Source organism: Cynocephalus volans, chromosome 1 (genome assembly GCF_027409185.1).
Source record: "Cynocephalus volans isolate mCynVol1 chromosome 1, mCynVol1.pri, whole genome shotgun sequence".
NCBI lineage: Eukaryota > Metazoa > Chordata > Mammalia > Dermoptera > Cynocephalidae > Cynocephalus > Cynocephalus volans.
Genome location: NC_084460.1, coordinates 138,399,965 through 138,413,286, shown reverse-complemented (window position 1 = coordinate 138,413,286; position 13,322 = coordinate 138,399,965). Strand labels below are relative to the sequence as shown.

Sequence of the window (13,322 nt, the reverse complement as noted above, 5' to 3'; positions counted from 1 at the left end):
AAATTACCAATAGGTATGGAGTATGCATAAAGCAAATGTACTTCACAGGGCCTGGTTTTCCAAAGCCTTGCAGTTTCAAATATTGACTTTGCAAAGGACAGGAAATTTTCCCCAGGCTACAGTTTCTATTGTAAGATAAAGAATTGTAACACAGCAAGGTTGCTGGCTCAAAGACAGACAGGCTACTGATTGATATGTAAAGATAGTGGGAAACTGCTGTAAGAAGAGAATGTTGGCTAAAATCAAGCTTTTGTTGCAAATTGCATTATGGAAGGTCACCTTGCCTGTCTTTCTGAATGTTACCAGCTTCTACTGCTAAACTTGTTAAACTATACTTAGCAAAAAACCCACCTACGTTCTCTTCCTGTAACTTCCTGGTCTGGAGAATAAATGCAGTATGAGAACCCCAATTCGTGGTTAATTTCCCAAATGGAAGGAATGCCTCTATCTTGAGGGTTCTGGGAGATTAACCCCTTTTCGGGGCTTCTCACTACTCAGAAGAGATGGGCTTTGAGTAATCACTGGCGGCTCCGTCACCCAGGGTAAAAGGGGTGACAAATCTGTGGGAAGCAAAGCAACAAATAGGCTCTACTTTAGAGTAGTGCAAATAGTCTTGCACCTGGGATTAACCCCAAGGACACTGCTCTATTAAAATATTTGACACTGTTAACTACACAAAAAGATACTGATTCTGCCTGAAGTGCCTCTTATGGGATGGACAGGATCTCGTGGCCTGTGATCAGCCTTGAAATTTCTTTGAAGTTTCATGTTTTACTTTAAACAGTTGCATGAATTCTGCATCCTGATCCAAATATACATGTGATTTTAATTTAAATTTATGGTTCTCCTCTCTTCATGCAACCCACCCTTAAATCTTGTAGCAAAATATGTTTCCAGATATATGTCATGCCAATTGTAGTAGTTTCTTTTGCCCTTTGGTTCACTCGGCTGCATAACCAATTAGAAAAGGTAGAAAAGGGTGACATATAATTCAGAAATATTTCCATAAAAAATGGCTGAGAAAGAAGAACTCTGTGGGAATTAAAGGAATAATTTTCAGTAACTAAAAAAAATGCCTTCATGTGAAATACTAATTGCTCCCAAAATAACAGGTAAAGCTTGTTTGAACAACAAGCAATTATTATTTGGTTACTGTAGTTCTTCACCCTACTTTAGAGAATAATCATTTCAGTTTATTTACACAGAAAATAAGAACATTATAAGATTATCTAAATTATGTAATACTGAAAATAATATTTCAGCTGACATGTTAGCAACTTTGCATTTTCTACCAGTTTCAAACATAAAACATGGTTTAATAGTAAATTATTTCAGTGTGGTCATACAAAGAGATTATGTAGATTGTGTAGATATTAATATATTAAAGAAAGATAACCAACTGCTTGCTAAACAATACAGTTTTGGCATCTAATTCTTCCTAAATCAAATGATAGCTAGTAATATCTAAAAGAAAAAACTTTCACAGACATCTCAAAAATACTGATATCTAATTCTTAGAAGTTCAGCAATATTTTAGGAGTCTTAAATAGCACTATGTATAAAAAATAGTGTTAATAACAACTAATACTTAGCATTTACCATGTGCCACCACTGTTCTAATGGCTTTCTGTGTGTTAACTCATTTAATCTTAATCCTAAAAGGCAGTTTTACAGACCAGGTACGTGAGACACAGGGGGGTTAAATAATGGCACACAGAAGCTAAGTAGCAAAACTAGAACATGCACCCAAGCAGTCTGACTCTAGGGAGGATAGCTCTACTTCAGCACAGTAACACTAAGAACAGTGTTACCACTGATCATTCAGCAAACACCTTTCTCAAGACTAACTGTGTGTCAGGCACTATGCCAGGCTCTGGGAATGAAGAGAAAAATAGGGCACAGCCCCTGTCCTCAAAGAGTTGACAGCCTAAACTGAGCACAAGAGTTCAAGGGCTTATTTCTCCTAATATACTACATATTGAATCCATTTTTGAGGAATATGTAATAATGTCTTTAAGGTCCCCTCTAACATCATACAGCACTTGGATGAGGCAGTTGTTTCCTTTGTTAATACTAATAAAGGAAATGCCACTATTTTGCATGGAGAACTTCAAGAAAATCATTAAACAGAATGCAATTAAATGGCAAACAATACACCTGTGCCTTTGGATTGCTAACTGTCACCCATGACTCTACTTAAGGGTTGCACAGGGGGAGAGGTGAGGACTACCAACACTGGTCAGAATAATTCTTGTATGGGACTGTCCCATGGGTTGCAGAATGTTTCATATCTCTAGCCCTGCCCACTCAGTGCCAGTAGTCATTCACCACCCCTCAGTCACTGTGAAAATGGAAAACACCCCCATATACTTCTGAATACCCTAAGGAGGTACAACTGCCCCCAGGTGAGAACAATGTTTCAAATTTTGAATATCTATTTTTATTTCACTTTTGTTGTAATTTTTATCCTCACTGCTACAACATGGACTCTAGCCCTGTGGCTAGGATCTAAATCAAAAACATAGGAAGGTAAGACCCTTCTAAAAAATACTATAAAAACTGTAATGTGCACACATAAACCCCTTCTTCAGGATCAGGAATACCACAGAGCTTATCTCCACACGTTATTATTAGGAAAAGCAATAATTAGATGACATATTAAGTTTTTAATTAGCAATATGTATTATAATTGATGTTCAAGGCAATATTAGAAGAATATATAAAAAGATAAAAGAATAATCCCTTCAACCTCTGGCCACACTTGTTTTTGTTCTAATATGGACATTCATTAAGATTTTAAATACTATTTCAAGAAAATAAAATGTTTAAGAACATAGGAATTAACTTTACTAGGTCAGTCAGTCAACATTTTTATTTTGTGTGCAAATTTTTATTTATTTTATATGTAATTTTATGTATTAGGTGATAATATGTTCTATCAACAAAATTGCTAAAAACTGGTAAGACTCTTCTTCCATCTTTGGCAAAATAAAGCAAATCTCTGAGTAGCAACAGATACCTTTTCTTAACTCTGATCTGGGTGAAGTCAGAGAGAAAGCTGTGACCTTATTAATCACACCCTGGACTTTTTCTGAGGGCTCAACTTCAGGCCTGATTATTCTGGAAATATGACAATTCAAGAACTCAGGTAATGATATGGATTCAAGCAAAATCTAAAACATCTAGTTAAAATCATAAAATACCTTCTATGTAGGAAAGCAACCAACACAGTGTATTATGGACTTATAGGTTCTATTTGCTTATAGATTAGTATTATTAAACATACAACTTATAAAAGAAATAATTAAAATACATTCTTTATGTTCAGTATGCTACTATTTATAAACTCCAGCTCTGGGATATCACCATGGCAATAGGAATATACAATCAGCTCAGTCCTCTATGCTATCATTTAAAGATTGCAATATGCTTAAGACAGGCAGAAACAATTTCACAATAGTCATCAACCTGCTCATAAAATAGGAGAAAGATGAGATGAGTATTTGAAATGGCAGATAAAAAAATAAATAAATCATTCTGTTGGACGATGACTGACAGTTACTCTGATAGTTGAGAGAATGAAATATTTTAAAAATAAATGAATGAGTAATTAATAAGCCAGCAGAATGATTTAAAACAAGAGGAAGAAAATTCAGGTAGAAGAGCTATTGTGTGCAAACAACCATGTGATGTTTGTTTACAATTTCTCCTGTAAGACAGAACTGACAAAAACCTATTAGTTTGGTTTTCTAAGCACATGTACTTAGTCTTCAGATTAGAACAAAGATAAAATGATGCATAAGATCACATCAACTGCCCTCAAGGAACATGTGTGTATTATGCATGTGCATTAATTAAACTTAGTATTTACATAGTGCATTTGGGTGCCCAGGAACACAAAGAAAACTTGAGCATTGTCCCTGGCCTTAAGAATTAATAGTCTAATGGAGAAAACAGTACTCTAAAATGTAACAATTTACTACTGTAACTGCTGAAGCAGAAGTACATAAAAGTACTACGGGAACATAATTTCATAGCAATATTTTTCTCAATTATTCAGAAAGAATTGATGCTTGTGTATATACCAAAGTCCAGATGTTATTGAAAGTTAAGAGGCGGAGATTTATGAAATACTGTAAAATTCACAGTCCGATGAATTGACCAGAAGCAGATCAGTGGACATAAAGACATTCAACTGAAGTATGATTCCTCAACTTAAATAATTACAAGTTCTTCAAATTTCTAAAATATCTCACTGCTGTAAGGAAGTGTAACACTGACTGTAGTGAAAGCTTTATTAAATGACACTGTTAACTGATCAATCAGCCACTCAAGTGTGACTTCTGGGACAATAATGCCTGACAGCATAATTCTTCTCTTTGTAGGGTAAATACAAGAGAAGAGCAAAGTAAAAACCTCTCAGCTCCCTGGACAGAAAGCTCGCCAGTGTGCTAGTGAGAACAAATGGCAAATGGGCTTGAGAGTGGGTGAAAACATCAGGAGAAGTTCCACAGTCACCTTGGAACACTCTGCTTCTCGTTTTAGGTTACCAGCGTTTCCTTTCGATAGTCAGTGTCACTACTGAAAAGGGGCTCAAGCTTCAACTTAATTCAGTGGAAAACAGGCTGAGACTGCAACCTTTCTCAAAGTCACATAAGGCAAATACCATTTTCCCCCCAAGCTACTGCTTGGGACACAAAATTCTTGAAAAAATTACTCGTAAAGCCCAGACCCATTCCCTGACATGGATCACTGAAAAAAAGAAAACCCATTCAGTAAGCAAAACTGAAATAGCTTTTTCCTAGTTAGAAAACATTACCACCTAGGTCACTTGAACCACTTGAACTGTTGTATGTATCTCAAATACTTTTCTGTCATTTCCTATTATCCTTACATTCAATAAACATTCTTTAAATGCTTACTGTGTCTTACACCTGGGGTTGAACACTTTCTCTTAAAGGACCAGGTAGTAAATATTTTAGGTTTTGCAGGACAAGATGTAAAATCAAGGAAATTCTGTAGGTACTTATAATACTTATAAAGTTATTTAAATATATTCTACTTAAAATATAAAATCACTTTTCATTTGCAGGGGAAAAAGGGCCACAAATCAATAAAACCAATATTAATAACATATTATTTTATTCTCTCAACAACTTTGGGAAGTGAGTATTATTTTTCTCATTTTTCAGATAAGGAAATGAGGCTCTGACTAGTCATGTGATTTGGATGTATTAGTAGGTTGTATAGCCAGGATTCAAAGTTATAGCTTGTTGTGCTCACTTCGGCAGCACATATACCAAAGTTATAGCTTGTGGATAACAGCACAGTAATATCTCCAACATCCCATATGTAGCTCTCTCAAATGCAAAGAGATGGAGTAATTCCTACTAACTCAGATTATGAAGTGTATCCTAAAATAGTGTCATAAGTATTATTAATTCTAATTAACATTGGTAATCAAATAGTATTTATGATTTCAGTGACCTGACACTGTTCCAGATTCTTAAATCTTTGATCTCATTTGCTCATCGCAACACCCAATGGAGAAGCTATTGTTATTGTCCCATTTTACAAGGGAGGAAACTGAGGAGGAAAGAGGTTAAATACTTGCCTAAGGATCCCAGTATTACTCCACAGCAGAACTGGTGCATTACTCCAGGTCTTCCTAAAGTTAAAATTCTAGTTGTTTTGAGACTCAAGTTGTAATTCTCCATTTTAATTTGAGACTTTTTTTTTCTTGTTCATCCTTCAGGATTGCTAAGGGATAACTACTTCCTTTCTTCTATCTCTATGGTCGAAGGGATCACATAATTCAAAACTAAAAACTAAATACAACTGTTGGGATTAAAGGGTGAAATCAAGTGTAATTTTTCTGAGAGTTAAATCATAAAATTTATGAAAAACCAATGAGGTGAAGAACAGAAATCCCAGACTAAAGCAAAATTTGAGAGTAGCCACGTTGGTGATGTTAACACGTCTTCATATGTAAAAATTTTTATGTAAAAAATCCTAAGAGAATGTCTTTACTCAGCATGGAATACAGGAACAGAAAATACAGAAATGTGCCAAGAGGCAAACTTTGACAAAGACCAGAAGAAGGGGTAACCCAAAGACTTGGCTCATCTAGTTTTCTGCACCAAGTACTTTCCTACAACAGAGACAGATGATGCCATTACACATTATTGTCACTACACCTAGATGGCAAATAGGTTTCATGTTACCTGCCAAATCCTAATGAATTACAGTGGAAGTTCTTCAGGGCTGTGTTGAAAGGGCTTTGCAGGCCAAGTCTTAAGTCAGTGGGGAGGGGTGCCATGACTGATTAGCCATCTCTGCCAGGAGTCAGGAGTCAGAGTGGCTCTGTATTAGCAGACCCTTCCATACCACTTGATCCCACTTTTCTGATGTTGTGAGGACAAAACTTCTGAGTGTAATCAGAATTTCATGTATCTTTCTATACAGAGAACAGCCTGATATCCAGGAGTCCAGCTCTCTTGACCAATATATTCCTGGTTTGCAGATTAATCAATTGTCATTCTAGTTCACTGACTAGCATTTTGTGAAGCTGGTTATATAAACTCCAACCGGGCAGTAGTATCCACTCTCAGTGAACTGACAAGGCCAGTTTTCTGCGTCAGCAATACAGGTTGATCATCCCAAATTCAAAAATTCAAAGTTCAAAATGCTCCAAAATTTGAAACTTTTTGAGCGCCAACATGATGCTCAAAGGAAATGCTCACTGGAACATTTCAGATTTCAGATTTTCAGATTTGGGATGCTCAACCAGTATAATACAAATATCCCAAGCATTTTGGATAAAGGATAGTCACTCAACCTGTATTGATGAACAGATCCCATATGATGACAAATTCACAAAGGTAAATCTTATGTGACCTCCTAGAAGCCAAACAGCAGGATGGCCTTCCTGTTCATAAAATAATTCTATCAGACATTTTTCCTAGACCTCAACAAAGAATATTTTTAATTAAGTTCAGTTTTACCATTTTCAAATTTAATAATTTCCTTTCTTAAATTTTTCTTTATGGATCTGCTATTACCAATCTTTGATGATGTGTAATTCTTGAAGCTAGAATCTTTCCCAAACCCAAATACACTCAGTCATTCCCATTTGTAACAGCATCATTTCTTTTTCATGCCCTCACAGCACCCTAACTAAACCCAGGTTTTTTAGTTTTACCTTTCGAACATTTGCCAACCGATTCATCATCAAAGATTCCTCTCGATCATCATCATCATCCAAATCGAGCATCGGCATGCCAAAGGGGTCAATGATGCTGCAGCACCTGGAGCCTTCATCTCTCGGATCAAAGGGGTCCACAATTATGGGCTCAGTTCCTTTTATTTCACAACGACAGAAGGGGCAGCCCTGGCCATCTGACTCCTAAACAAACACAGAAAATGTACTGATTAGTTTTTGTTTAAGACAAACAGTACAGAGAAGTGCCAATGTTCTACAACTATAAAAAAGATGCAAAAAAGAGGTTTTGGGGTAGAAGATGGGGGAAGATTTGTCTTAAAGAGGCAGTGGGAGTAGAACATGGATCCAATAAAATATACAATAAGTGTTCAGTATTTCAAATTTCACAAAAAGAAAATTTCCTTAAAAAAAAGTTTGATTTGCCAAAGAAAAGGAGCCTAACTCTATTTTCCTGTTCACTTATAATTCTGATGTATCAAGCTTTTAGAGTTCTGCAGAAGACAGGAAATTGAACCATGTTGCTCTTTATGAAAAAATAACAGTGCTAATTAAATATTCCACAAAATTACATTTTGGTATAAATTCATAATAAATAAAGTAGTATCAATAAGAACAATTCATTTCAAAATCCATTTTGAAAAGTTCCTGTGCATATAACTATGGCTTAAATATTTCCATTTTAATTGTCTAGGTTTATAATAATCATCATTTATAAGCAATTAGTAGAGGAGAAAAAAAGTAAATTTATATTCAGAAACCATCATCCATCTTGAAAGCCTATCATTCTGATGCAGGTCATTTGGAATACGATATTCTGTGAGATATTAAGTTTCACCCCCAATCTTGCTTTCACACTAGATATTGCAAAAAGATTTGTGCAAATACTTTTGAGCTGGAAATGCATTTACTGGTAATTATTGGAAATTTTGTTCAAAGTCTCCAAAATTCATTTCTCAAAACTAGCTACATTAAGAATTCACAATTGGCAGGATAACAGAACAAGATTGTTTTCTAACTCTGCAGATCACATTGCTTTCTAGAGATAGATGGCATACGATATTTGCTACCCTATTTCTGTTTTTGCATTATACCCTGACTTTAGTCTTGTATAATGACTATTAAAAATAGTCAAAATCATAAAACCATTTTAAGGGATAAATGAAATGAATTAGTACCATTTTACTGAAGAGGGAAAGGACACAGAGAGATAATATCTTTAAAGAAGTCATTCAGTACTTTAAGTCAGGACTGCCTCATCCATTTGGTTTAATGGGAAGTTAGTGATCTACCTGCCCCCACAGTGATGCTTTGACCAGTAATGGAATAACTCGCTCTCCTCTCATTGGACAACTACTGAGCATACACTTTGTGGCAGATCCTGTAGCAGCCAGCTTATTCTGAGCTTCATCTCCTTTGCCACACATTGTCAAAAAAAGAAAAACAAACTCTTTGGATTGCTTAATAAAAAGGAACTGCAACATTCTTACATTCACATACTTTTACATAACTTGGGAAAGAAACTTGGAAAGGTAAAATAGTTGAACTAAGGTGGTATAAAGAAATAAAGACATGTCTATATAGAATCTTTTGGTGTCTACTACCACACATACTCAGGTCTTGTGAGCTTCAAAGCATCTTAAATATTTTTTGCTCCATTATTTTACAGGTGATAAAACTTGAAATTTAATTCTACTTTAGACAACCTCCTCACATTGATATTTTCTAACACAGGAGTAAATTTTTAAGGGAAGATAAATCTTCCTCCTATCTTTCGATAACACGAATGTTAAATTGAAGAGGATATTCAATGTTAACATCCAGGTTAAATCCCCTTATTGTAAAAGTCAAAAGGGATCCATATTATATGCTTGGAGAGGAATTTTCTTACAGATCTACATAACACAATTTCAAAAAGATATTTATATAAGAGCATATAGGAGCAAGCCTTAAAAGAGCTGATGTTCTCTTAATTGAAAGCAATACTCTGAGTCCCAGCTGGACACTTCATTCACTCAAACATTTAAAAACATATATTACAGAAAATTTCAAACACATATAAAATTAGAAAAATATAATGAATTTCTAAGTATCCATCACCAACTTCAACAATTATTAATTCACACTGAATCTAGTTTCATGTATATCTTCCCTTCGCTCTTGGATTATTTTGAATCACATCCTACATATCAAATAAATTCATCCACAAATATTTTAGTATATATAAATAAAAACAGAAAATCTTGTAAAGACCTAACTACAATGCAATTGTCAAAACTAAAAAGTATTGCACTCAACCATGAAAGTCATATTTTTTTGAATCTGGTGCCTAGAATGTGTAAGCTACTCTCTTAGGATACAGAGGTTTCTCTCAGAACTTCCATGGTCAATTTACATGTTGCTTTGGTTAAGAATGACTTCTGTGTGGTCTATTTCCACATAAGGGATAACTGAAAAGGTTGGGTTTGGAAGGGGAGATGAAAGGCAACAACAGTGTCTTGATAGTACAAGAAAAAGACTAAAAACACTTCATCTAAAACTGAATTAGGTTTTTCTCTATCTCATCTACCTAAAAGTTTAATGGTATACAAATTACTGATGTGTGTTAGAAGAGCTGTTTTAAGAGTATATATCACAAAAGATATTTTCTGTCCAGCTTTACATATTGTTGAGAGTTTACATTACTCACTAATTCAACAAAACAGCTACAATGAACATGCAACTTATTTGCAAAAACAGATCACACTGAATATGTCTCCTTAATGCTACTTACTCTAATATGACTTCATCCATCATCCTTTATAAAGGGACTACTGTCATATGCAAATTAAGCTTAACTATAAATTTTCAGATGCCACTTTGGTTACTCTGCCCTAGTTTCTGTCAGATGGATGAATACACATGAAAAATGTCTTTCAAAGACATATAACTCATCACAATTGTGCCTCAATAATTAAAATAATGTTTCTGCCAACATATATTTAATGCAAGATCAGAGAATATGTCTTAATGAAGAAGACAAACCAATAAATAACTCCTTTTCTAGTCCTCAACATATTCACATTCTGTGAATGTTAAGAGGCAGTACTTAGAACTCCACTGGTTCTAACTGACTCAGTAGATCTCACTTCCTTGAATAAGAAGTACTTCCAAATCAAAGAATACTACACACATCTGAAATTTAACTATGTTATATGCTTATGATAATTTAATATTACATTTCAACCATTAATACCATGAGTAAATGATATTATATATAACTTTAGAAAACTTCTGAATAAATTAGCATTGATTGAAACATAGAAAACAAATTTTTAAACCTTCAAAAAACAAGTAACCCATTTTCCACAAAAACTTTATGTAAAAATCCAAAAAATATTGTCAGTACTATCTCATCATCATCATAATCATCATGTATCAGAGTCACATTCCTTATTCTATTTAAATATTGTTTAGATGAACATACTATAGCTTAAATCCTTTCTAAAAAAATTTTTTTAAGATAAAGATTTTATGTAGTACAATTTATTTGCTTTTAGAATGATTGATTATTAAAGACACACTTTGAGTTAAGATCAAATCACTTTATTCCTCCCCAAATATACAATATAGAACCTACATGAAAGGCCCTAGGGAATACACAGGATTTCATAAGTCTCATTTTGGAGTGCATTTTACAGGTGTGTGTGTGTGTGTGTGTGTGTGTGTGTGTGTGTGTGTGTGTGTGTGTGTGTGTGAGTGTGTGTGTGTGTGTGTGTGTGTGTGTGTGTGTGTGTGAGTGTGTGTGTGTGTGTGTGTGTGTGTGTGTGTGTGTGTGTATTTTTCCTTACCGGTAACTTTTAATTTACCTTAACTTGCTGTATTTCATGTAACTTTGAAGTTACCACAGTTTGTTTAAAAAGATGGCAATTATATTTGAGACAATTATATATAAATAAATAAATACACTGAGAGTGGGCTCGGTCCATCCTGAGCATTTTCAGAGCACAGTTCCTCTCACAGAAATTCAATAATTTCCTGTTGAAAGAATTAATGAAAGAATAAGTGCAGATGGTTAATAGTAATCTTAGACTAAATGTCCCAGAGTGAGAATGATCTTTGGCTTTTGTGTTTTTTTATGATGGACAAGGGAAGAGGATTCTTGGTGAGTCTAGACTTTTCTAGTTTCGATTTGGGAGGCCCATAAAAACATGCCCAGTGAATCAGAAAAGCATCACAAACATTCTGAATTAGGACACTTGGACTGGACTTCCACCTCCAATTAAGCTGTGTGACACTGAACAATTCACTGCATCTTATTACCAGGGTATAAGGAGATAATGCACATTTTAAGGGACATCTTAAAGATTAAGTGAGATAAATTAGTTCAAAGCTTTACAATGTGCTACACAAATTCCAGTTGGCATGATAACTATAAAAATAGTCTGAAGAACAAAGAAATACAGTGAGAGAACTGAGAAAGTATGTCTTACCGTCTGAAAAAACTCACATCTCTGTGAGAATTCCATTTGTAATGAAATGAATACAATCTAAAAACTGCAGAATTATCAGTGTACACAGATTAACCAGAATTGGAAATATGAGATATGCCTTAAGTGAAACTAACAGTTACTATATTAGGCACAATAATAATAACTAAATTTCCAGGTGCTGTTTTAAACACTATCTATATATTAAATCATTTAATCCTGTGAGGTAAGTACAATTATTGTCCCCATTTTACCAAAAAGAAAATGGAGTTTATGTAATTTGTGGAAGGTCACACAGTTAAGCAGTAATGAGAAGGTAATCACAGCAAGGGGCTCTGCTTCAGGAGCTTAGTCATTTCAACACTACACTGTAGTATCAGGATGTAGTAGTTCTTCAATTTCAGGTTCATCAGCCTAGGTTAAATAAAGTTTAAAAACAGCTGTCTGCTATTGATCATTCATACATGGATAAATTTTTTAAATTATTTGCTCAAACTGCAAGTTTCAAAATCAAAGATCTACTATACTCAATGAATACTGTTTGCTCTAATTTAAAAGTTTCAGCTTTTTAATAGGAAGATGCAAGATTTGTCTAAGTTATTAGAATATTCCTTGGAATTTTTTTTTCTTAAATAGTAAGAGCTTTTTACTATAAATATTTGTTGCTAGAATCCAATTTAAAATTTTGATGTATAAACTTTGTAAGTTTACATTCTAAAGACATTTTAATTAATGGGATTAACTTTAAAACACCTATTAAAAAAGATCCATGTTTGAGGCAACTGAAAATGTTTCCAAAATGCCAACATGTGCTGTCAGCCAAGCACATAGAAATACCAGGAGTGTGCATCTAATCGAGTTACTATACTCAGAGCCAAGCATTTGCTCTACCAGTTTTTATTTTCTCATATCTGCCTCCTTCTTTTCATTCCTACTGCATCACTCTAATTCATGACATCATTGAAACATTTCTGGACAACTCTACCAGCTACCGCATTACTCCCAGAAGGGACAGAGAAGCTCTAACATTTTATTTTATCACATTTATACAAACAGACATAACGTAATCAAAGACAGAAGCACCAATTTAAAACATTCCTAAAGGCAAATATTACTTACTTACAGTACAGAAGTTATAAAACTTCACTAAGGCTAGAAATTTGAAGGTTGGCTCCTTGTGAAGAAAGTAAAACATTTCTCATTGTCCTAAATGTGATCATTTAGGTTTTCTTCTCATCTCTTACACAATTACACCTTTTACCCCACCAATGCTCTCTAAATAAGGGACATCTATAAATCTCTTTAATCACATGTTATTAAAATCAGAATTTACTGATTTTCTTCTATTGACTATTTTTATGAATTACTATTTTTGAAAACTCCAATATCTTTCCTCTAAAATATTTTTTTAAAATATGCAGGAAGAATAATCACAGGAAAAAATTAATTTTACATTTAATTGAATTAAAGTCCTTGGCAGTAATTCAAAACATGGTTGCTTATCCAATTTACAAAGATATCCATGTTTACTTTGGAAGGAAGATATGGAGAACACAGTTTAGAGTTTGTGCCATTCAGGAATTCAGAAGCCATTTTCCAGATTCCTGGAAAAAACACAGAATGAAAACAATGCC

The 13,322-nt window shown here is 34.2% G+C and overlaps 1 protein-coding gene across 4 annotated transcripts in view; it reads right to left on the bottom strand.

Moving 5' to 3' along the window:
• The window catches only part of CBLB (Cbl proto-oncogene B), a 192,031-nt gene that overhangs the window by 50,448 nt on the left and 128,261 nt on the right, over positions 1 to 13,322 (bottom strand). For all 4 annotated transcript variants that reach the window (XM_063095375.1, XM_063095381.1, XM_063095390.1 and 1 more), the window contains exon 10: positions 7,202 to 7,405. In XM_063095375.1, coding sequence (XP_062951445.1) covers positions 7,202 to 7,405 — 204 coding nt within the window. The remainder of the gene's footprint in view (positions 1 to 7,201; positions 7,406 to 13,322) is intronic.